The sequence below is a fragment of the Brachyistius frenatus genome, unplaced genomic scaffold (assembly GCF_029030835.1).
Source record: "Brachyistius frenatus isolate BFR_SWC_R1_liver_20210118 unplaced genomic scaffold, ASM2903083v1 Contig_85, whole genome shotgun sequence".
Classification (NCBI taxonomy): domain Eukaryota; kingdom Metazoa; phylum Chordata; class Actinopteri; family Embiotocidae; genus Brachyistius; species Brachyistius frenatus.
The window spans coordinates 316,586-343,551 of NW_027210684.1; the positions used below are offsets into that span (position 1 = coordinate 316,586).

Here is a 26,966-nt window from a genome sequence, read left to right on the forward strand (position 1 = left end):
GCGTAAAGTACCACTTTGTTTGTGTGCGTCCCAACCGACATGCGTTTCTTTGACTTGGACTTCAGGCTTCAGGAAGGAAGTCAGAAAATCTAAAGTGAAGGAGAGACAGAAGAAAAGACAGGATGTGGAAAAAAAGTGGTTTTATAATAATTACTGTAGAGTGCTGCTAAAAGTGCCACTTTGGCCTTCAAGTAGTGTTTGTTCGTTGGCCACTGACGTGCAGGTGTTATGCCCCTGAAAACGGGGAGAAATAATCACAAGAGTGATGTGGTGATGTTTCCTCAATGAACGCATTTACTGGAATGAGGTTCTCCTCAAATTCCACGAATTCTCCGGGTTTGCAGGCAAAGATAAAAGCAATCGATGTCAGGATAGCTGATCAGGCTACTTAGCAGATGATTGATAAAACAATAATTGAATGAATTTTGAACACCAAAATAAATTAAATAAACAATGAATAAATCATTCGATATTTCAACCTCTTTATGAATATGAATGGACTCTTTTTAAAATGATAATATTATCAATATTTATACTTGTCACACAGGCAGCGTCATTATGTGTTGTTTGGATGAGTAACAGACCTGAAAAGCACTTGTTCAACCTCATTTCATCAATTCAGGAGTTGTTCCTTTCCAAAAAATCGGAGAAAAGTATGAAGAAACCGTTTAAAGAACATCAGCACTGATTGACTTCTCATGCGAAAGCTTCCTGTCAGATGTTAAATGCTTCTTCTTTGAGTGGAGAGGATAACCCTAATAGTGCTTGCATGCAGAAAGACACTTAAAAGAGTCGGTGCATGCTGGGAAGTTGGCTCCAGGAGGTAATAGTTGCAATTTGAATCACAAATCGCATTCCTTTTTAGAGTCCAGAAATGTCACACACAATTATAGCATGGTTTTTTTTAGATTTGGTGTGACACTCATAGACCTACTGTATTTCTATAAAAAAAAGAATAGTGTATAAATCCACTGAATAGCCAGTTAATCCAGTTTAGCTGTATGTTAATGCCTGGTTGCAAACAGGAGCTGCTAATTCTGTGTACGTTTATATGGATGCAGCCCACGGATCAACCATAACAATAGATCCACTGAGAGGTGAAATGTTCAGTAAATACAACAGCCCAGCCATACATCTTCCTCCTATTAGGATCCATATGTTCAGTTGTTATTCAATCTAAAGGAGAGAGTTGATTTCTTTTAGTGGTCATTTGGTAATTTGTGATCCTGTTGAACTGCTCTGGGTTGTATTGAGAGGTGTACATTCACAAAGCATCATGGGAGGTGGCTTCAAAACGACATGATTTCCCCCTTAAATAGAAGCAAGAGAAGTAAAGAGTCAGAATGTCTTGACAACATTATTCTTTAATCCCTGGAACACTGCCAGTGTATAGATATTCATATAATGTCAATGTTATTGGCTGATCTTACTGTTTGGGCGGCACGGTGGTGCAGTGATTAGCACTGTCGCCTCACAGCAAAAAAGGTTCCGGGTTCGAATCCGGTCCTGGGCCTTTCTGTGCGGAGTTTGCATGTTCTCCCTGTGCTTGCGTGGGTTCTCTCCGGGTTCTCCGGCTTCCTCCCATCATCCAAAAACATGCACCTCAGGTCAGGTTACCTGGCGCCGCGCTAGTGGCAGCCTGCTGCAGCATCTCCCCCCTGAGAGCCCCTCTGCTGTAGTGGAGAAATTTCCCCTCAGGGATTAATAAAGTGTATAAAATCAAATCAAAAAAATATAGGAGCAGAAAAGCCCATTTTGGAGCTCGCGGGCCACGTTTGGCCTCCACCTTCTGTTTTAGCCCACCACGGCATTTAAGCCTTATTCTTATTATTTGGGCTTATTCTCCTTATTTTTAAGTGCTGTAAAATGTTGTAATGGCTATGAACTGTAAACTTTGTGCCACTAAAAAGTACATAATATCAGTTTTTATGGCAATGCAGCATAGTGCCGTTAATCTAAGTAAATTATATTAACAATAATTTTTGCAAAATGATAAAATTACATTTATTAGTATTGTTTATTCTTAATCTGAAATTTTATTTTAGATGTAGAATGTCAATTTTCTGTCAAATATATTACATTTTTGAAAATGAAATTTCACAATTTATTTTGGGCACTCCATCCAAATTATTTTTTGGCCCTTATTAGTCAAGAATTTGGACACCTTTAGTATCGTGTAAAGTATCAAGGAACTGTAGTTATCAGAATAATGTAGATGCATAAAAAGTAAAAAAAATTTGGGTCCTGATTCAAATCAATCAAAATAAAATAAGGCAGCATAAAAGCACTCAACTAGAGTATAAATAGCTTATCTGTGTTTAATGCCATATTAAGTTTGTTGTTTTTACCAGTTGATCAGTTTAACCCCTTCAGTTAACCACATGATTACATAAGTAGTTGAAGCTGTCTGATTAGTGAAGCCATCTGGTTTAGTGATTATTAAAGAAGCTTCATGTGTGCAGACGTCTGCACTGGTGTCCCACTTTCTAATTACAATGAAAAAAAAAAAATAAACACACACACACACACACACACACACACACACACACACACACACACACACACACACACACACACACACACACACACACACACACACACACACACACGACAGCTCACTCAGCCGTAACGTTAAATTTCCTATCGGCCAATTAACCAGAAGGGGACCTACACAAGGTTATGTCGTCCCTAATCCTATTTATTATGGCACATGTATGTGCATAACAACAGTTTTATGTGGCTGTGTACATGTGTTTGTGTATGAATGTGCCTGGAGGTGGGCGGAAAAAGAAAGACACACTGAGCCAAGAGAGTTTAAAAAAAAAGAGAAAAAGTTGGTAAAGAGAGTGAGCAATTTGAAGAAAGAGGGAAAAAATTTTATCTTTGAAATAATTCTCTCTCCAATTTGCCCATTTTTCAAACACTGGGTTTATCCCATTGGCCCATTATGAAACTTAGAGACAAAAGCTTTCTAATCCTGGCTGCTCTGCTCTGCCTTTGATGGTTGGGTGTGTATGCAAGTCAATGAGTGTGTATACGTGTGTGTTTGACTGCAATATTAGCACACTGGATCATGCACGTGTGTGTGTGTGTGTGTGTGTGTGTGTGTGTGTGTGTGTGTGTGTGTGTGTGTGTGTGTGTGTGTGTGTGTGTGTGTGTGTGTGTGTGTGTGTGTGTGTGTGTGTGTGTGTGTGTGTGTGTGCTCGATGTTAGTTAATGCTGCTCTAAGCTGCATGCTGTCCTACAGCGCTCCATGATGTGTGTGTAAACCTGCAAGTGTTTGTGCGCGCGCGTGTGTGTGTTTATGTAAGATTAGACTGAACTGAAATTATCTCCATGGGGACGTCAGGCTGTAGCTGCATCAAGAATAAGATACATCAAAGAGAAACATAACAGCGGAGCAAATGCAGGAGAACTTCTCAAGACTGTCAGAAATGCTCAAATCAGAGAGTGCAGAAGTGTCGATTTAAAAAGAGACACGCATGCGAATAATGTATCAAACAGCAGCGCAGCATAGTGAAACTAAATTACAGCAAAGTTAGTATCCAGGAAGTATCAGCTTCTACTTCAACAACCCGAGAATGTTCAATCACTCTGTGGGAATTCAACTTTGCCTCAAACCAAGATCCGGTGCCAGTCTTAGTTGGTCCCAAGAAACCACTGCTGTCAGGGAAACGTGATATCTTTTGTTGCCATTGGCTACAGGTAATCTACATTGATAACCTCCCCACCCCCCACCCCACAACCCCCTCCCCACCATCCATCCCCACTATCTGATCCCTCACCGCGACTTTATTCTCTCACATTACATCTTTCTCACGTGGATCTATTTTTTCTAATTTCTCACACACACAAACACACACACACACACACACACACACACACACACACACACACACACACACACACACACACACACACACACACACACACACCCTTGCAGACATGTATAGGGTTAATGATCTTAGTGTGTATACGTGTGTTGTGTGTGTGTGTGTGTGTGTGTGTGTGTGTGTGTGTGTGTGTGTGTGTGTGTGTGTGTGTGTGTGTGTGTGTGTGTGTGTGTGTGTGTGTGTGTGTGTGTGTGTGTGTGTGTGTGCCTTTAATGCCTAAAGCATGCCTTGAGGCAGAAGCTCCAGTAGACCCATGGTTGCACACTAAAACCAGAGGAGCTTGAGCAGTTAGAAGGAAGGACTTAAATCACAGCAGGAGGAGGCTCTCACAGCAGACCAAGAAGTGCTCAGTGATCTTTTGTCTAAAATGGCTGCCGTAATGGTTTGTGACAGTACCGGAATTCATCAGATAGTTTCTTTACACTGTTTTTAAAACGTATCAGAAAACCAAAATGTTTCAGATTTTGTGTTAATATAATTTATGACTTAAGTTTCTTCCTTTTGAGATGCTGCATAGGAATACATCACACCTAGTGACGATGCAAGAAATAGGTGGTGAAGTTTCCCTTCTACATGGGCGCGGCACCGTGAGGGGGAAGCTATAACCTTCATGAGTCAATATCTTAAATTACGTTGCTTGATAAACATCACCAGACACAAGTCACACATATTTTTGTGATACCTGAATGTCTGCATTTTTGATTTCACCGTAGACTTAAGAATAGAACAAATATCAAATGTTTTGTCAAACTCAGGAATACAACAACAAAGACCCTTGAAATGCTTCAGAAAGACTACGGCAATGCAACAATGAGCCAGGCGAGGTGTTAGAGTGACACTCACATTTCAAGAGGGGCAGAACATCACTTTCAAAGATCAAAGAAGGCAGGTCAGGTCAGGAGCGCAACCAGGTGGGTTTTCTTTGACATTTGCAGGGTTGTGAACCTTGAATTCGTCCCCGGGGTCAGACTGTCAACACATAGTGATATTCTGAGGCGTCTGAGGGAAGACATTCGGTGCAAATGATCTGAAATGTGTTGTGATGGCACTTTGGCTCACCAACATAACAGTGGCTCGCTCACAGCACAAGTTTCTTGCCTGCAACAACACAACTGTCGCATCCCACCACCCGTACTCGCCATATTTGGCTCTCGTTGATGTTTCTGTTCCCAAAAATGTGATGTGTGCTCTCTGCTTCAGAAATTCAGGGTCTTAGGAGAAATCACAAAATGCACAGGTACCATTGGGAATAAAAATGTTTGTAACTCAAGTGCTGATTTTGATCAGGCGACGTAACTTAGAATATTTACCTGCCCCTGCTCTGTGCATGTCACAGTGCCCCGCTGCGCTCGCACGCAACCGGAGCAGTCTCTGAAAATTTGTATCCACCCTTGTGTGTTACTGACTTTAAAAGCCATGGGTTCATGTTCTGATATTGTAGCCCCGTGCATATATCACTTTAGTCACAAAATCCTTACAGTATGTCTTGAATTCAGACTAAAAAAAGACTCAGACAGGAGTAATTAGAAATAACAGCTTTTATAGTCCTTGTGAGAGAAGATGAAGGGGAGTTTGTTTTTTGTTGTGTAATCACATGGTGAGCATCGTGAAGTGACGGTCATATAATATAAGTGTGGACTCTAAAATCTAAATCGTCAGATCTTTGGTGTGTTGTCACAACTAAACATCCACCTAATGGCAGCGAGTTAATGTACAAATTACAAAGAAGCTCCTTTACTTTGTGCTACTGCTGAAGAACAAAAGAAACAGTTATTGTATATAAATGAAATGGAACATACATTTTTGTAATGCTCTTTTTTTCTTTTGATTCTTTTGACCTCCATTTCTGCCTCTGTCTCTCTCTCTTTTCCTCCAGTGAGCTTTTTAAATCAGGTTCACAGTAGGGAGGCGAGCTGCCTAGTAACAAGTTCAGCGACACACTCAGAAATACACACAAACACACACCTCTCTATCTCTGCACTCATCAAAACATACTGTATTTTCTGTGTGTGTGTCTCTCTGTAGGGAATTTGGCTGGAGGGATCCAGAGCTGCCTGAGGTGATCCAGATGTTGCAGCATCAGTTCCCATCAGTCCAGTCCAACGCTGCTGCCTACCTGCAGCACCTCTGCTTCGGAGACAACAAGATCAAATCTGAGGTATTGATCTCTGAAGGGAACGCTCCCGAGAGAGACAACTCTGAGATATCACGCAGAAATGAAAACTTGTGCTTAAGGGGCCCCTCTGTCATTGTGCAGTACTACAACACCCTGTTACTTGTATTTATACACACATATTCATGCTTTGGTTCTCATTTAGATTTGGTGATTTAGTATTTTATCAGTGAGTTTAATCAAAAGATACACCGAAACACCCCCTAATATGTCTTCTAGTATTGAGACAGGTATGAACATAATATTTGATTTGCCACAAGTGACTTAATAAAACCTGAGTTACTGAGTGAGTGTGCTCACCTAAAAATGTTTTTGGTGGTAATGGAACAGACAAATAGAGAATTAATACTGTAAAAAAAAAAAAAAAGTGTGCTTGTTCACCAATAATATTTCAATGGGGTTACAATGTGATGGTTACCTGGTCAGGAGCCTTCCTAAAACTAACTTGAAGGAAAACTACTTTGGACATTGTGGGAGGTAGAGTAGCTTCAGGTCTTCAGTCTAATCAGATCAAGTACAACTGATTTTACTGCCGTGGTTCTTGTTCAATATGTTCAATACACGAGTGGACTGGAACGAACCTGAAAGCTGTCATCCTCGATCATACCACATGTCAGTGTTTTGAATGGAATAAAACATTCAAATAAATTGGCTTTGAATCATTGAAACAAATCATGTATGATTATTCTCCTTCCTCATTTAATATATGGCTGTTCTTTCCCTCTGTGTCAGCTTGTTAATTAATTAAATTACCTGATGTAATGTAGTTCATCATGCTGGGGGTCAGGTCTGGCTGTACTCGAGTGACTCTTACATCAGGTCAGTTCTGGATCAGGTCCAATGTTTTGGACCCATGAAGACCTCTGCAGCACACCTATTAGCTGCCGAGAGTTACATAGGAAGGTCGATGACTCTCATGTACGTAAGGAAAATATAAAGCCAGCTTGCACAAAAACAGCTTGCCTGGCTTATTCCAAAGGTAGTAAAATCCACCTACCAGCACCTCTGAAGATCACTAGTTAAACATTATTTCTCACATGTTTAATCATGAGTAAAAATGTGTTGTGGTTTTATTATTATATGGGAGTTGCTAGTGCTCACAAGGGAGAGGCACACTTACAGCTGCAGATGTCTTTCTGATGAAATTAGTATAATGGCTGCTGCTCAACTTGCTTGCTTGTTCTTTTTTATTCCCCTTCTGCCTCTTTAAAAATGTTTCAACTATCTGGCTGCTGATGTGCTTTTGAAGGGGGAGGAAGAGGAAATGATTAGCTCGGGGGTACTGGAGACCTTCAAGTCAGTTGTTATCATTAATCTAGCTCCAGCAATTTTATGGCAATGTACAGACGGTATTTTATAGAACGCAAACACATTAACAACCTCAGTAAATTAGTTTGAATCAAGTTGGTTAAACTAATTATGCACTGGTAAAAAAAAACCTCATTTATGTAGGACAAGCAACACCTGGATAACCTGATACATGGTGAGAAATCGGACACTAAGGAGACAGGCTGTAAATCTGCCCACTTTTTACTTCATTGTAATTCTGCTTTTGTCTTTAACACCAACATTTGTGCTGAATACATACATTTACAAACACAGCTGCAAGAAACCCTGCGCTGTAATCTGTGAAGGTGGTAATGAGTGTGTGTGTCACATCGCCTGGAGAGACGGGGAATCGTCTTTTAATCAGAGGAAACTCCGTACCATGCGTGTGCACCTGCGCGAGCTCCACCACCCTCCATATCACACAGCATAAACTCCTCATGACTACACTTAACCCCGCTCTGGATACAACCCTGCTCCTGCACTCTCTCCTCCTGTCCTTTAAAGCCGTCATCACTCAGTGTCTCGCTGAAAACTGTTCCATCTGTCTCCTCAATGTCAACTCAATTCAGCTCAATTCCACTTTATTAATCCCCATGGAGACGATGGATTTGAGGGCAGACAAAGTTCTTCAAACAGCAATCAGCCAACAGGCATTAAAGAATAGAGTGAGAGAGAGGGAAGGATGAGAAAGATGACTGATGGAGTACAGCACTATTTAAAGCAGGGCTGCCAGAACTACAGACAACAGGCCAAGTTGTTGTTTGCCCTTGAGAAAGATGCCTGAGTGGTGACGTAACAGACTGAGCGATATGTATGGCCTACTGCCTGTTTCGTCTCACAGCAATGGATACACTCAAAAGACCTGCTGGTCTTACAGGATACAACTAAACTGAGTAAACTCTCGTCAATATCAGTAAAAAAAGTGAACTGATTACAAACCCTGTCTATTTGAGGGCATTTTAGTTATTTTTAGCCAAAAGACAAGAAGAAAAATAACTGTTGATTTGAACAGAATTAAATGATTTGCTGGATGGGGTTTTGGTGCTCCCTCCAAAATACTCCATTGTTGGATCAACTAGTCAGAGGACCTATTTCTTCATTGACAATGTGTATACATATTTAATTTACAGGGCCATCTATAAATCTCATCTTTCCTACACATTTTGTCTCATTCAACCCCATACCAGCACACCTATAATGTTTGCAGTCAGTTCTCATTCCCAAGGGGCTAAATAATAAATCATTTTATCAAAGCTGTTGGCGTCAGAATGATACGTACAAAATAGTGAGAGTAAATAAGGAACAATCGCAGGCCCATCACCTGGGAGGCAAAGGAACAGTCAGTGTGTTTTCTGTAAAATAACTTAACGTAATTAATTTACATAACATAATGTGTCTAACGTACATAACGTAACTAAAAGAACTTTAGTGATGCACCTAACAGTCTCTGTGTAAAATTACTTATTTCAACCCAAACCATGATATGTTCTTAAACCTAACCACGAGCTATTTGGTGCACATACCTCTGTCACTTTGGTCATATCACTGAGATGCCAGCAGGCTGTAAGACCATCATTTGACACCTGGGATGAGATTGTGTGTGTGTGTGACAGTGGTCCACACCATGCTAAACCCCACCTGATCCAAACTCATGTATTTGGGTTTCATCTGAGCAAAGACTGTAACTGCCAATATTCATCAGGCTTCTTTTCATGTTCTTTGGCAACATTTCAAAGTTTTGTGAGCAATGGATTTCTTTTAGACGGCATCTGAATGACTTCACGCAATGTCCTTCTCACTGTGTGGGCATCACTGAAACGCCAGTTTTCACAGATGCTCCTTGTGCCAAGTCTAGTTTTCAATGCAAGGCTGCACAACTAGTGAATTGTGTATTAAATGTTTTTGTTAATAGTTACGGCTCTTCATACACTGCTGCAGCCGTGTTTCAACCTGAGCTCTCAGTGGCCTGCTGATGCTCTTGTACTCTCCCATATTTATAAAGTCTGTTTTCCCACTTGTTCAGTCAGCTCCTTACCGTGTGGAGCCATGTTGTTTAATGTTTAATACATTAAATACAAAGCTCAGAAAGCTGCAGTGTTCACAGTTCTTTTATAACCTTGCTCATGCATGTAAGTCTTCCATTACATGTGTACTTTAAGATTCAATCAAATATAAACATTTATAGATTTCAGCTTCTCCAGTGTGAGAAATCACAGATTTAACAGTGCCTTGTTTTTTTTGTTTTTTTGTTTGTTTTTACTGTTTTACATACTAAATAAGCAGTTAGAAGATGATGCTTTGCACTCCAGGAACGTGTAGTGTGCAATTTTACCTCATATATAAACAAGGACATACTTTGAATGATCGAAAAACAACAAGCAGTGACTTGCAGCCATTGCTAAAACACATTTGTGTTCACTTCCTGCAAGTGTTCACTTTACTGTACAAGTGAGGTGAAGCAACAGTAATTATTCTGCTAGTTGTATTTCGGGGTGTTTTGCTCTAATTAAACGTAATTATGATTGTATAGTGATTTATTTTTTACATTTTATTTTTTTACATTTACAGCCAACATCTGGTTCAGAGTCTAGTTTTTTTTAATTTCCTAAACAATCGGCATCCAGTTTCAGTCATAGTGCATCAGCAGGATGAGGCTTCCAGCTGTTGTACCTTTACCTGGAGCACCAGAGACACGAAGTACAGGCAGAACTGCCTTGTTGATGAAGAATCTTCTTCACTGAAAGGATTCTTTTGTTTTCATGGAGAGCAACCAGTCTGCCCTACATTTCCTCTTTGTCTAGACGGGAGGAAGCAGGGAGGGCTGAGGAGACACTGAGGGGTGATGGGGCGGAAAGTGCAGGAGCTGGTATCTAAATAAATTTTGCATTAGTAGTCACTGTACCTTGTTTTTATTTTTAGCATTGACAATGTAAAATAAATGAGATTAAGATTGTTTTTTCTTCCAGTGGTTGACTTATACCTGCCTTAATGTCTTATAACCCCAGTATTAGTCTTACATTTTCCTGTGTTATCCCCGTTCTTCCGTCCTCCCTCCTCTGTCCTCAGATCCGGCGGCAGGGCGGAATCCAGCTCCTGGTGGACCTGTTGGACCACCGGATGACTGATGTGCATCGCAGCGCCTGCGGAGCCTTGAGGAACCTGGTGTATGGCAAAGCCAACGACGACAACAAGATCGCCCTGAAAAACTGCGGAGGCATACCTGCTCTGGTCCGACTGCTCCGCAAGACAACAGACGTGGAGATCCGGGAACTGCTCACAGGTAACACCTGCAGATAATTTGATGCGCAACAGGGGCGAATACTGAGAACTGAGATCATTGTTTCCTCGAAAAGCTCGTCTAAAATCAATGTTCTTCTTTTGGAAGAAGCACCTGCTGGCGATTCTCAGTATGTGCTCGCTTGTACATTAAGGCCACCTTCCAGCAGTTGTAGCTAAATACTAAAGTCCTCCTTTGAAATGCAATAATTTGGTGAAAAACTAGATCAGCAGTAGCAGTCCATCTGTGTGGTAAAATACATTTTCGAATTGAAGTGAACAAGGTGGAGTGTAGAATTTGTAAATGTTAATTTACAGGTTAGTCTCTGGTTTAATAAGACATGGTGGCCTTAAATAAGTGTGCAGAGTGGGGGTGGAGCATCAATCCATCAATCAATCAGTCAATCAAAACATATTTGTATAGGACATTTTAAAACACAACAAAGGTTGCCCAAAGTGCTGCACATAGACAAACAGTCATACATTGGAAAAGACTGGATTAATAGAAATAAGTAAGGTTAAAATCAAGACAAACTAACACAAATCACACAAAAGTACCAAGTTAAGATCAAAATGGGTAGGCCAGTGAAAATAAATAGCTTTTTAAATTACTTTTAAACTTTGGTAAGGCGGATGACAACCGAATATGAAGGGGAAGGTTGTTTTGGAGCTTAGGGGCAGCAACAGAGAAGGGTCGGCCCGGGCTGTCATTTTTGTTCTCGGAACAACTAACTCTACCCAAGACAGAAATTGTATTTTCTTGATTCCTGTTGTTTTGGGTTTTGTACCCTCATGGTTGAAATGCACTTATTGTAAGTCGCTTTGGATAAAAGCGTCAGCTAAATGAAATGTAATGTAATGTAAAAACTGTCGTTCGAGAGACCTGAGTGAGCGATGTGGGGTATAGGGCTGCAGCAGGTCGGACAGCTAGGCATTTAGACACTTAAAAACAAGCATGAACATTTTTAAATTAATTCTGTAGTGGACTGGTAACCAATGAAGGGATTTTAAGATCAGTGAAATGTGTTCATGCCTGCGTGTACAAGTTAAAAGTCACGCTACAGAGTTCTGCACCAATTGAAGACATGATGAAAAGATTTTTGCCAATTCCAGCATACAACAGACAATTGTCCAGTCTAGAGGAGATAAAAGCATGACTAACTTTCTCCATGTCTTTCACAGAGAGAAAGGATTTGACCTTAGCTAAAGTTCTTAGCTGAAAGAACCCGACTTTGATAATGGACTTAACTTGGAGATCCAGTGTAAAAGATGAGTCCAAAATCACACCCAGATTCGTGACCAATTTCAACAAAAACCTTTTTAAAGAATCCTGAGGGGATGATGTCAGAGTGGCACATTGTAGTTTTTAGTTGATCAATAATTTTAGTGAGAGCTGTGAGGGAAACAGGCTCAAAGTGGTCCAACACAGCAGAGGAAGTGGGAGAATTAGCTGGATCGATGTAATGGGATGTAACACCAGACCTAAGTCAGACATCCAATTTTAGATAGTCTCATTTAGGATTTAAAGACCTTTTATGATTTTACACTCTACAGTTGAACGCTTTTGAGTAGATTCCAGTAGTTTCAGACTCTTTTTGATTACTTTTAAGGTAACAAAAACAATATACTTAAATCCTGGTTGCCTCAAAGGGTCTGTGAGACAACATTTAGACCCTAAAGTTGAAATATCCCATCATGTCCTGAAGGGAATTGGCTTGGGATGTTTCCCAAAGGTAGATGTAACCTGGTAGTTGGAAAGATAGAGAACTACTGTCGGTAAATAAACTTTTGTAGAGATGTTCAGAGTTTTATTACATATATTGAGTTTGTAAGGGCTTTCCACAGAGCTTACCCCAGCTGACTTTGGATGAAGTCGAGGTACACGCTATCTGTTGTCTGAATCAATAAAATACAAGTACCAGCGTGTTTTACAGAATGAGATTTTAGGAGGACTCATAATCACAGTGTTTTGACTATGGCACTGAATATGAATGATAAAAATGACCTTTTTCCCTTATCGATTTACAAAGCACTTTGTCTGGCTCTCATTCACTCCCCACTCAAACAATGATAGCAACCATGCTGCTATGCACTGGGCTCACCTGCAACTGAGAGCAATTTGAGGTTCAGTGTCTTGCCTGCATGTGAAGAGGAGGAGCCAGGGATCAAACCAACAACTCTACCATTGGTGAACACATGATGTCACATTTACCCTGAAAGAGTAACTCTGTCATTATCTGCAGTTTAAGGGAACTTTTGGTTTACTGCATATACTGTACACCAGTCAGCCACAACACAAACACTGAAAGGTAAAGTGAGAAACATTTGTTATCTTGTTACAATGGTACCTGTCGAGAGGTGGAATATATTCGGCAGCAAGTGAACAGTGGATGGTTAGTTATCAGAACATGCATTAAAACCTGTATCGTAGACACAGACCAATCAGAGTACCCATGCCGTCCCCTGTCCCCTGCTGGAGGCGCTACAATGGCCATATAAGTGTCAGAACTGGACCATGGAGCATTGGGAAAAGGTGACCCGGTCTGATGAATCATAATTGTTTTGTTTTACATCATGTGGATGGTCAGGTGCGTCATTTTCCCGGGTAAGAGATACCAGCAGGATAAACTATAGACCAGCCGACAGAGGCAGTGTGATGCTCTGGGCAATGTTGGGTCCTGGCATTCATGTTGATGTTACTTTGACATGTACTGCCGAGTGGTGCAGACCATGTACACTCCTTTGTGAATGTGACCTCTTCCAGCAGTATAATGCAGTCTGCCATACTGGGAACATTGTTCAGGAAGGGTTTGAGAAAGAAGACAAAGAGTTCAAGGTGTTTCACCTCCAGATTCCCCAGATCTTAATTTGATTGAGCATCTGTGCTTTGTGTGGTCCAATCGACTTCACAACTTCCAATCTTGTGCTAACTTCTTGCTGCCTGATACCATCGGACTTGTGGAGTCGACACCTGGATGTGTCATTTGTTTTGGTGGCATGAGAAGGGCCAACACAATAGGAGGCTGGTGGTTTTAATGTTATGGCAGATCAACATTCATTGCTGCATACAAATGTACGATGCACAAATGCAATGCACTACGCTGTACAAAACAGTACACAAAACATTGTACTGTGCACAAACCTATTGACAGCTCAACACAAATACAGACACACACAAAGACACATAGGAGAGAGAATTGTTTACCACCTGCCTGCTTCCCAGCACTCATCAAGTGCTGTTGACTTGTCAGACTGAGCCTCTGCACAAAGGGCTACACTGCACTTATATCCACAGCATGAGTGTATTCGCTGTCAGTAAGCACAAATATTTCCCACGTCATAAAATATGTATTCAGGGTTGATTAATTTGAGGTTTTAAGCCACACTGAGGTCTGCGTTGTAAACTCAGATAGAGTAAAGGATTACCGGCGATGGCTCCACCAGTGTTATTCACAGCTTTCCTTTGTCCAGTATATCCTGACAATTTCCTGACCGGTATTCACACGGAAAACTACGGTGAAGGACTCGCACTTCTGGAGGGAGATGGAGAGATGACAGGGCTAAAAGAGGAATACTACTCAATTTCCAAACTGATCTACGATCTGAAACCCCATGGGATGTGGGTGGGTGGGTTAGGAGGGGTGAGTAATTCCAATCCAAGAGCCAAATGAGAAAAATTGATTTCTCTTACCGGCGCCCACGCTCACGAAAACGTCTCTGCTCTGGGCATTACTTATCTGTCACATTACTTCAGCTTTCTAGAGCAGCTCAGTCAGTTTGTAAGGATATTTATTCTCAAATTTAGACCATCTAGACCACAACAAACTGCTATATTTAAATGTGTCAAAAAAATTGATTAGAATAACAATGGGATTGTAAAGACTGTTCAAAAGACTGCTTCTTGTAAAAACATAAGAAAAATGTATCTGTCAAAATAACCAGTAAGCAATCTTGTCGAGTTCTAGTTGTTTTCATAGAGTAAAGGTTTCACAAATTCACAAATCAGAAGTGATGTTTTAAACAGACTTTATGGTCTCTCTAATATAATATGTTCTCGTCTGAGTAAAGTGATTTCTGATCTGGTTCAGTACAGTCTGTTTAGGGGAAAAGAAACAGTGAAATTACCCCTTTTAATGTAAAAAGTTTATCAAAATGTTTTTTTTTTTTTAAATGAATAAAGGTTTCACAAATCTAAAACTGGAGTTTAAACAGTTACTAGAGTCTGGGCTGAGTCTGAGTCTACAACCTGTAGCTCAAACTACCAGCTCGCGACACAGTTCTGATCGTGGGAGATTTTAACAATATGCAGTGTTTCCCGCACATAGACTTACTTGGGCGGGTCGCCCAGGTGTATTGATGGATGCCTAAGTATAACTGGCCATCAATTTCAGCATCTTTAATTTATTACGTTTTAACCTGTCCGAGAGAACGACGCTATCAATGCGATTGATTAACGGGTGCATGTGTGCACTGCAGTAGACATTTAGGGAACATCTGTGTCATTGAATCAATTGAAATGCATACAGAAAAAAAACTTGCACACGCTGTCGCGATAAAATGTGTGCAAAGAATATCTATCTATCTATATATATGTATATATATATTTGTTTTTGTTCACATAAAAGCATCTTATTCAGCTGGCTCGGGTGAAGCTCAGCTATGTGAATACATGCCACTAAACATAAGTAGGTCTCGGACACTTTCATTTTGTCAAAGTAGCTCTCAGAGGAAAACAGATTGGAGATCCCTGATCTAGGATGTCTAACACCCTTTTACTATAAGTAAAAAAGGGAAAATCTGTTGGTCAGCACTTAACTTAAATGTCCTTTTACGTTACAACAGAACAGACAAAAGTCTGGCAGAAGTCCTGAACATTACAAGCCCATCCTTGTCATACAAGTGTCCAACTTAGCCACAACGCTCAGACTTACTTTCCATCCCTGCAAAATGTCCCAAAGCAAACTGTTTTGTCCCACAAAAGCTGCTCTTGAGCCTTTATCAGCTCTCCGATTCTTTACAGCAGCACTCCACACACCGGGCTGAGGTGATATTCTGCCAAGGGACAAACACTAAGCACTATTTACGCTAATAAGACCCAGTCATGAATACTAACAGGAGAGTCTTATTGGAAAGTGAAATTGAGAAGTGTCCTCACAACTCCCACATAGAATCACATTTGGTGCGGAGTATGACCCACGTGTGCGTTTCTGTACATGCATATGTGAGTAGTGAGTTGAGAAAAGGTTTTGGGCTTAGTAGAGATGGAAATAAAAGGTTTTTTTGTATGCTGCTTGAGTCTTAAAAAAGATTACCATATAAATTAGAGCAGCAATTCAAGGCACGGAGCACAGAAATCCCTCCTGTCACAAATTAATCAGCTGAACCGACCGGAAGCAGACAGACCAGACAGACCAAGCTCCTCTCTCTTTCAAAGACCCAGAGGAAATAACTCTCTCTCTCCTCTCAGTTTGTCAGCCTCTCTCGCTCGCTCTCTTATCCCTCTGTGGTTGGGTTTCTGTAATTGGTCTCTCCTTCTCATCCTGTCTCTCTCCTGTCCTCTTTGCCTTTCTCCGTTTTCCTTTTTTCAATCCTCCTCTGTATCGCCTGCCCTCTCTGGCTCTTCCTCCCTCTCTGGTGAGCACTTTGAATCAGGATCACAGTGGGAAGTCAAGCTGCCTGCCTTGCTAGCAACACATTCAGCTACACACACAAACATGCACACAAAGGGCTTGTTCAGAGACACAGTTTGTCTCTTACGTATGGCACAAAAAGTCACAAACAAGGTTTTTGCCCTCTGCTCTTCTGTCTCTCTCCCTGCTTTTTGCTATAATGATGAATCTCTTTTTTTCTATCCCCTGTTCAAAACTAAACATGATTATTTGGAAGGAATAAAGCTGGTTTAAAACAGCAGATATTAACTCTGCCTTGGCAGATTAAATGCAGCATGTGTGTGTACTGTGCCTGTTTGTGGTCGCCTCTTTCAACTCCTGTGGCTCAACAAAAAATGTCAAAATGTCAGCCCACTTGGGGGATAAGGTCCTGGAACTAAACTTTCAGATACTAAATGTAGGATCCACGTGCTTGTGGAGGTTGTTCTGTCAGCTGGGATCGGACAAGTAGATGTGATGTGACATTACCAACAGGTTACTACTCCTCTTTTATCGACGAGAGGAGTCGTAAAGTAAAACAAAAACTGTTAAGACCTTTAAAGAGCAAGCAAGTGTGCAATTTTTCCTGTCTGAAACTGAGAAGCATCCTCGAGCTTGCTGTAAGAAGCGCTCATCGCTGACCAGATTCACGCCCCAAGGCAGCCAGCAGCAAAACTCAAACTTCGCCAGAAATTTCGGATCAACCTCTCACATTGTGACAGAGTGTGTGTTCAACAAAATGACCAATTACAGAATCTAGTGGTTGGCGTCACATGTCACGCTATAAACACTATGTTTATATAGTGTAGTGGGTTCCTGTGTAGGCGTATTCCTCCTCTGTGGCAGTGTTCCTGAGAAGCTCCCCCTGAATAAAAGTTGCATCTTAAATATTTTATATCAAGCAACATAATGAAAATGTTCAAGATTGTTACTTTGAACTGTTTCTGTTTTTGCAAGGTGAATGTAGCTCAGACTGTTCACTGTTTTGAGCTGAAGAAAAATGTATGATGTGATTTGTCTGCAGCAACACATGCAGCTCTCCAGTGTGTGTTTGTGTCAGCTGTGATCTACAGTCATTGATCTTGACGTACAGTATATGTCCGGGGAGCTGATTTATTAATTATTGATGAATTAGTTTAAATGCATTATGATTCTGACAGACCATTGTGGCTATTCAGAAGTCAATTTTGTAATATTGTCATAGAGCTTATAGTAAAATACAATTTGCTATAAAATACCCACAAAATGGTCAGTAGCTCAATAGTTGTATCGAGCTCAGGATTTACTTTTCTGTGTTCAGTCCTGTAATCCTACATGAGGACCATTTAACCCATGTGTGGAGGTGTTTGTGGAAAAATGAAGAGAAGCTGCGGTACAGAGGAATGCTAACAACATGATATTTGCCCTCTCTGACTCACAGGGTGCCGCGCTTTCTTTAACTTCTTCATTCCCTTTTAAACTGCGTGCTGTCAGTACCTGTGGTTCCACTTGTCATTAACAATGCAACTTTTTCACTCAGTCACAGCAGCGCACATTATTGTAAGCGACAGGTTTGGACTGCTCAGGCTGGTGTCAGTATTTCAGGAGCAGATATGGAAGCTGTCAGAATCAAACTGTTATGGGAGCTCTCTGTAGTCTGGATGCATCCCAGTCACAGTGCTCATCCAGGTTAGGCGAAGCAAAGAGATGGGGTACGACAGCTTGAAAGAGTGAAGCATACTCAGATTAAAAGCAACAGAATGAAAAAAAAAAAAGGGATTATTTGCAAATTTCAAACAGTTTAGGATATTTGCCAGAAAATCATCAGGCCAAACCATAAGCAAATATGTAAAAAAAAAAAAAATCCTTGTAAAAGCCGCGTAAGAAGCAAATATCTAAAATAAAGAACATACAGCTGCACAAGAAAAAGCACACACATGTTTTTGTGTATCAACATTCCAAAAAAAGGCTTGAATATACAAAGTTAAGATGCCACGCAATGAAAATTAATTATACAAACACACAGCAGCAGTGTTCCCGTGAGTTATTTTGTGCTCATTAACTTATTTTTCTGTTTATTTAAAAAGGATTTTTTTTTTTTTTAAGCAGTCGCTCTCCTGAAAAAAAAAGTATTTCTTTCTTCCTGCAAAATGTTTGCAACACTGGTGGTGGCAACAGATTTCAGCCTTCTATTATCTATCCATCTATTATCTATCCATCTATTATGTCGACCCGCTGTGTCCTGCAGACAGTCACGAGGGGTTGGAGGTAATCCCAGCTGTGATAGATAGATAGATAGATAGATAGATAGATAGATAGATAGATAGATAGATAGATAGATAGATAGATAGATAGATAGATAGATAGATAGATAGATAGATAGATAGATAGATAGATAGATAGATAGATAGATAGATAGATAGATAGATAGATAGATAGATAGATAGATAGATAGATAGATAGATACTTTATTAATCCCACAAGGGGAAATTTTTTTTTCGCTACAGCAGCATTATAGGTACAGGAAGCAATAAAACAACAATAAAAAATATTAAATATAAAAATGCACAGTATATACAATAAAATTGAATAATGAAATTAAATTAACACTAACTAAACCATAGTGCAAGGATTTAAACAAACAAGAAAACAGACAACCAATGGTGTTATTGTTGTGTGATGGATTTTGCCAGAGGTGAGTTATTGTACAGTCTTATTGCAGTGGGCAGGAATGATCTCCTGTATCTGTCCTTGTGACAGCGGAGCTGGAGGAGTCTTTTGGAGAACGTCCTCCTCTGTCCCTGCAGCAGGTGGTTGAGAGGGTGGACAGGATTATCCAATATGGATAATAGTTTCCTCAGTGTCCTCCTCTCCAACACCTTTTCCAGACTGTCCAGATTGCAGCCAATGATGGAGTCGGCCTTCTTAACCAGTTTGTTAAGTCTGTTGGTGTCTCCGGCTCCAATGCTGCTCCCCCAGCAGACCACAGAGAAGTACAAAGCACTGGCCACAACAGACTGGTAGAACATCTCCAACATCTCGCTGCACACATTGAAGGATCGAAGTTTCCTCAAGAAAAAGAGTCGACTCATCCCCTTCTTGTAGACGGCGTTGATATTGGTCTTCCAGCTCAGTTTGTTGTCATGGAGACACCGAGGTACTTGTACTCCTCCACCATGTCCACCTCCTCTCCCAGAACTCTCAGCGGTTGTGGAGCCGTCGTCTTCCTCCTGAAGTCGACCACCATCTCTCTGGTCTTGGCCACGTTCAGGAGCAGGTGATTTCTTCCCGCCCACTCCACAAAGTCCTCCACTACTGCCCTGTACTCGTCCTCCCGTCCATCCCTTATACACCCTACCACTGCAGAGTCATCAGAGAACTTCTGCAGATGGCAGGACTCTTGAGTTATACTGGAAGTCAGTGGTGTAGAAGGTGAACAGGAAGGGGGACAGAACAGTTCCCTGAGGAGCTCCAATACCACTGACAACCGTATCAGACAGCACACTGCCCAGACGGACAAACTGGTCTGCCTGTCAGGTAGTCAGTGATCCAGGAGACGGTGGACGTGTCCACCCCCACCACCTGCAGCTGGCATGGCGTCGATGGTGGATGAGCCCTTTGAAGTTGAGGGCTCTGTGTCCATGCAGCTCACCAGGGGGAACAGACGGGGGGGCAGTGTAGGTGTTTGGGAGGTGTGGTGTGTGGAGGAGACAATTGGGAAAAAGAAAGAGTGAACCCTGGCCAGATCAACAGCCCATCTCTAGGCCAACACACAAAGACAGACAACCATTCAAGATCACACTCACACCTACGGCCAATTAGGTTGATTCGTGATTTCCCTCCAATAAGGAAGCCAGAGCACCCTGAGAGAACCCTCGCAGAACATGCCAGCTCCACAAAGGAAGTGCTCACCCGACCTGCAGGGTCAAGGCTCAGGCCAAATTCACTTATTAAAGTATGATAAGCAGTTTTCTCTATGTTTGACCATGAGCTACATATGCTTAGCAACAGTGATCCCAGTGATGGCAGCGACATTAAAGGACCCAAACTCTGTGAATATAATTGTATACTTTGGACGAGGCTCATTAACACATAGCTTTGGGCCTGTGTGGAGCAAATAATTAAACAGTGTTCTTCACATTCACATATAGTGCTCTCACAGTGCACTTACGTGTGCAGTACATCAATTTTGACAGTTGTCTCAAACCGGACACCGCTGTTCTTCACAGGCTGGAAATAACTAACATTTAAATGTTTCCACTGCCAACATATCTGCCGGTTTAGATTAGTTTCCACGTACTGATGACTTCTATCCAGCAGCAGTATAGTTGAACTTTGTTCAAAATGAACGCTTTTGTTTGGTTGTGGACAGCTTGCATTAATACAGTGTTCTGTAACATCTGCAGTTTTCTGAGACGCTGTAGTGAGAAAATGGTTTCGGTCGTTGGTCTCTCTCTTTCTACTATGTAGCTATAATGGTAATGGGCGTTTTCAGTACACAATCCAGGTACATACTTGACAGTGTGAACGCACAAATGCACAGAAAACAGTGTTAGTACATAAGTATGTCATTTGGAACAAAGCGCTAGGCTTCTAGTTGGAAGGTGATAAATGTGTCACTGCTGGGCTTTTGAAGCACTTTTGTCATTATGTTAGCGTGACTCTGCCAGACTGTTGCTCACAGCTTCAGTTTTCTTCACTGTGATTGTTTGCACTGAAGTTTGCTCAGCCACTCTGAAGAGTCAGCATCATTAGACTGATAATACATCCAAACCGCATGTAGGCTGTATGTTGTTGAACCTGATTTTGTAAGACTTATGGATATGATGGAGATGTAATGCAGCTTTAAGTAGCTGTTTCACCTGTTTGTATGTCATATACGGGATAAACATATGAGCTGGGTCACTTTTAGCCGCCTCAGCATGTCACCAGCGATCTTGAAAGCTCCCTCAGCTGCATCCTACATTTTGTTTCTGCCGCAAAATGACAGCAATTAGAAAATGGTGACAACTGATTTACCCACTGAGTTGTTCAAAGGACTTGACTGCCTTCTACAGACCCACTCAGAAGGCAGGTGGTGTACACAGTGTCTGTCACGGGAGGGTGGTCTATCTTAACCACAAAGACACCCTGCTGTTCTCAAGGTCAGATCACCAGTCTTGGCTCTTTAGAGATTCTTGGTACGTAACACGAATACAAGTAACTCCTGAAGGCGCTCGCACCACCGACTGCTTGTTGTGACATCCGGTAATTGCAGGTCTACAGGAGTCGAAAGGCTGCTTTACAGAGGTGCATGGGGTTTGTACTGAGAGCCAACCTATTCTGTTTGAGGGTGATGAGCATAATGTTCGCTGGTGCGTTCATGTGTAGGAGTTGAGTCGGTGCATACACACAGAAAAAGGACATTTACCAACCTGATACCTAAAGCTGTCAATAAAATGAAGTGGGGTAAAACAAATGAAATATATTTCCCTCTGAACTGTTGTGAAGAATTTCATGAAGCATAAAGTTGAAATACTCAAGTAAAGTACAAGTGCATGCATACAGTATACAGGACAGAACTACATTTAGCTAATTATTTAATTGCATTCATTCAATCAATTTATTGACCATGAAAAGGAAAGCAAAATAAAAGGTTAAAACAATGAAAGCAAACGAACAAAGAAAAAAGGAACATCATTCACCTGAGAATACAACGGTCAAATCAAAAGGATGGAAAACACAACATAACACATAAGAGGCATCACAAACCATCACATAGCCGTTCAGTTTTTTTTATTTTTATTTTGAGTGGCTGTTTAGTTTTGATTAAGTTTTCATCTTATTACTGCAATTATTCCACAACGTGACTTCCTTTGTTGAAACACATTGTCACTGGTCTTTTTTTTTTTTTTAATGTGTAGGTTCCTCTTAAGTTCTACGTGTATACATCGATGATTTATTACTTTGCACATAATTTAAAGAGTTTTGAAATCCATCAGCTCCTCTAATTTGAGTGCTTTCATTTTAATGAAGAGTGCATTTGTTGGTTCTCTGTAAGTGGTTTTATTGACAATTTGTGTCGCTGTTTTTGGAGAATGAAGATTGGTTGAGTGTTTGTTTTGCATGTGTTCCTCCACACTTCCACACAGTAGCTGATGTATGGGAGAATTAGGGAACAAGGAGATTTCATTTAGAAAGTCTTTGGCTTTATTCAGTATCGCAATTGAATAATTGTATAACGTTACTTGCAAATGAAACAGAAGAGGCATGTAGTCTCGTCAAAGGTAGTTAAATGGTCTGTACTTGTATAGTGCTTTATCACCTTTCGGTCTCAAAGTGCTTTAACATGGTTTTCCATTCACCCATTCACAAGACAGATCACCATGCAGGGTGCTGCCATCAGGAGCACATTCACACACCGATGGTACACCATCAGGAGCAACTTAGGGTTCAGTGTCTTGCTCAAGGACACTCAGGCATGTGGACAGGAGGAGCTGGGGATCGAACCACCAACCTTCCGATTAGTGTTCAACCCACTCTACCGTCTGAGCCACAGCCTCCCTAGTTGAAGGTTGAAGCTAAAGAATACCTACCTATCAAGGCACCACTACACAGCTGGGTCAACCAGCCAGCTTGTTTGTGGCATGCAGGATTTTGAACCATAATTCCAACCTTACTTACACCTGTTGAACAATTAGGTTTCCGATGCCCTCTGGTGTCTACATTTATCTCTTAACCCTTAACCAGTACTTACTAGACACGTTTGGAAAGGCGAAAACACACAAAAGATCTTTTGTCTAAAGGTGTCAAATTCATGTTGGTCACACAAAGAGTCCAAAAACAAGCACTCAGAAAACACAAGGGGAGAATTGGAAATGCAAAAAACAGGAAAGATGAAAAAGAAATCGTGACGAGTTCAAGAGGCAAACAAAGAGAGGCGCTGCAGGGTTGCAGAGGGGAGAAACATGACAGGGGGATGAAAGTAGGCTGCAAATGAGAGATGGAAAATGGCTTTAGAGACAAAGAGAGATAGCCAATGTATTAATTTCCACTCCCTCCATATAACATTGCCTCCTGCTGCTTCTCATGATGTAAGGCTGAGGCAATTAACCTCCTTCATCTGTTACACACTCATGGCTTTGTGTGTGTGTGTGTGTGTGTGTGTGTGTGTGTGTGTGTGTGTGTGTGTGTGTGTGTGTGTGTGTGTGTGTGTGTGTGTGTGTGTGTGTTGTGCATACCTCTCAGAGCTTGTGTATGCCCGCATGTCAATGTGTTAGCAAATTACGAGCGCGCGTCACTGTACGTATTTAGTGGTTATTTTGTGTGCCTGAGACACGTTGTGTGTTGGCGAGCGCGTGTTTCAGATCAAACATAAAATGTCGTTGCCTCTCACCTCAGGGAGATGATGTCATCCTCTGCACAGCAAGTAGTGGTGCTGGCAAACAGCTGACTTTACTCAAGATAGTAAAAACAAATTAAAAAATTAAAAAAATCATCTTTTTCTTGCAGCTGCAGCATGACATCATGCATTACATTTGGACATGTGCAATATATGGTTATTACTTTCTGAACCAGTGATTTAGGCAGTAATGCTTTTAAAATGTATGCAACTGATGCATAATACACAAATCCTCCTCAGTGAGAGATTTCATCATACTTATGCTTTTAAATTACATACATATGTTCGCTTCCTGAGAGCAGGTTTACTCTGGATACCGCTACCAACAGCAACAACAACAGCAAATTATGCTTTGTTAAAGGAAGTTAATAATCTTTTTTTTTTTTTCCCCATAAATGTAATGTGTTGTGTCATTTTGCTGTTTTAATGTGTAGTAAACAAATTACAAAAGTAATGTAAGTATGCATTTTTACAGGACATAGCGAATTAGTTATATAACAATGGAGAAGTGCACAATGTGCTCCTACAATTTAGCCACAGGACATTAAACGCATTATTCACTGAATTTATTTTGATTTTACAGGATGTGATTTATTATTTTTATTTCAATAAGTAGCCTCAGTGTTGTTCAAGAATAGACCAGTGTTTTACTGACATGGATTTTACCCAGCATTTAACTAAAACATATTAGTAATGGTTCAGACATATTATCCATGTATGGGTGAACTACAAATTACAAAGCGATACATTTTCTCAATGTGTGTGTGGTGCTCATGAAATAATTACATTTTAAAAAGAATTAAGAGCAACATGACTATCCAGAAAAAAATGGCCCAATTACTTTTTATCACACGTGTATGTAGGAACTACTTTATGTTCATGAAATAAATGAGGATTAGGAAGAGAAATGGGGACATTGTTTCTGGAAAGAGATATTGATCATCTTCATAGATTATATATAAAAGTGGACGTAGCTTTTGGTCTGAAAAGTGAAGCCAATGCAGAAATCCCTTAAAGTGCAATATCCCGGAGGTCCACTAGGGGTTCACTCCAAAAAGCCACCGGCTCAATAGACTTTCATTCATCTTCAACAAAGTCAGTACATTTTTTTACAAAAGTTAATATGATGTCATTTACTAACTTCCCTCCTTCTGATCAGTGATTTGGCTTATATGATTTACCTATTTGGCCTCAAAGGGTGGTATTTTTTGGAGTGTCTGGTTTGATTGACATAGGGTGCAATCAGGCTTCAAGTGTAGGTGGGCAGGCATAATGGAAAACACATCCCTAACTTTCTGATGATTGTTTTCACAGACACTCAACTCGTTTATTTGGACGAACTGCAAATGAAAAGGCTTTCATCCGTGGGCCAGCAGCTCAGTCACCATCGTGTTAATTAGTTTGCTGATAGTGACGAAGGCAATATAGCATATTAGTACAGTGCAATATAGTACACTTGTGCTATATAAAATGAAAATCTTCAAGACTATTACTTTAAAGAATAGTAATATCAGTTTACATTGGAGTATATGCTGTATTTTATGATAACAATATAGAACATCTGCTTTAACAGAGGAACAACATTTCCTGACTCTGTAAAGGTCAACTAAAATGATGTCACTTTGAATGGCAAGGGCATCAAAAAACAAAAACAAACCCTGCATGCCGTCTTTGCCCCGTTGAGCAGGAGATAAGACGAAGGAGCGGGAAGACATTTTTGCTGACATGAGAGTCCCGGCTAATTATCATCATGCAGCCAGAAGCTAGTCATTTAGAAACTTTTGACCACAAGCAGCAGACACTCCCCGCCTTAAACACACCGAGTCCAAACGGCTGACAGGGTTAGGTCTGATTTGTCGAGAGGGCTGAGATGCATACACACTCAAACATGTGTACACATGCACACACACACACACACACACACACGCACGCACGCACCCACCCACGCACGCACGCACACACACACACACACACACACACACACACACACACACACACACACACACACACACACACACACACACACACACACACACACACACACACACACACACACACAAGAACAAATTCATACAAACTCACAAAGACAGATAACAGAAGCTGTAATTACACAGTCGCTGTTCAGCCGAGGGTGGACAACACAGCTCTGAAGAGAGGACACCTTATGCCAAACACACACACACACACACACACACACACACACACACACACACACACACACACACACACACACACACACACACACACACACACACACACACACACACACACACACACACACACACACACACACAGATGTAAGGATAGGATGTTTTACCACTACTACAGCTATAATTACGACCACAGAGGAGAGGCGTAGATAAGTGCAGATATGACTAGGGGTGGACACTCTCAAATGTACAAACATGTTATTATACGAGTACATAGATTAGGACAGACACTTAGCAAGACGAAGGTCAACAAGAATTACAACGTGCTGTGTAGCTCTTCAAGGTTATCACAATCGGTGTGCGCGAGTGCGTGTTAATGCATGTGTGAACGCACTCAGGAAATCAGAGTGTTTTACAACAAAATGTGGTGATTTACCTCTTATCCTCTTTGTCCTTTTCTTTCTTGAAAGCTTCAAACTAGTGTGTCGTGTGTGTGTATGTGTGTGTGTGTGTGTGTGTGTGTGTGTGTGTGTGTGTGTGTGTGTGTGTGTGTGTGTGTGTGGCGATTGGCAAAAAGACTGGATGGTAATTGGTAGGCAAGAGAAAACTCACTCCATTTCCTCGGTTGGCTGATCACTGTATGTTGAATTCAGGTGAGGATTAAGAACAGGAGAGAGGTGCAGTGGAATTTTGTGTAAGTGATTTACTGCCGTCAGGACTTTAAAAAATAATAATAATTTCTGTATTAATTACAGCAGCACAGTAGTGCCCTGACGCACTAAAATATAAGGTTATGTAATGAATCATTGGAATAACATTTGAAATGTATCACTCGTGTAATTAAAGATGCTTTGTGCTAGTAGCGGGTTGTCTACGTATCTGTGTACTTGTAGTGTGTCCGTTCTTTGCTCCTAATTATTAAATCATCTTCAAATTTGAACTCAAGCATACTTTCAATCATTCAATAAAAATCACCACAGAACAATTTACATGACATTACAAATTTGAGTTTTAAGATGCTATCCTGTATGCTCTGCTGCGGCCAATTCTTGGTGTCCACATCTGTGCCAGCTGACAGTGAACACAAAGCCGTTGCCTTGCACGTGCTTCAACGCGTACTTCATCCTCCTGACTGCT

The 26,966-nt window shown here is 41.0% G+C and overlaps 1 protein-coding gene across 5 annotated transcripts in view; it reads left to right on the forward strand.

The window, feature by feature from the left end:
• The window catches only part of ctnnd2b (catenin (cadherin-associated protein), delta 2b), a 180,830-nt gene that overhangs the window by 119,100 nt on the left and 34,764 nt on the right, over positions 1-26,966 (forward strand). For all 5 annotated transcript variants that reach the window (XM_069709815.1, XM_069709816.1, XM_069709817.1 and 2 more), the window contains 2 exons: positions 5,919-6,051; positions 10,462-10,675. In XM_069709815.1, the coding sequence (XP_069565916.1) occupies positions 5,919-6,051; positions 10,462-10,675 (347 nt within the window). The remainder of the gene's footprint in view (positions 1-5,918; positions 6,052-10,461; positions 10,676-26,966) is intronic.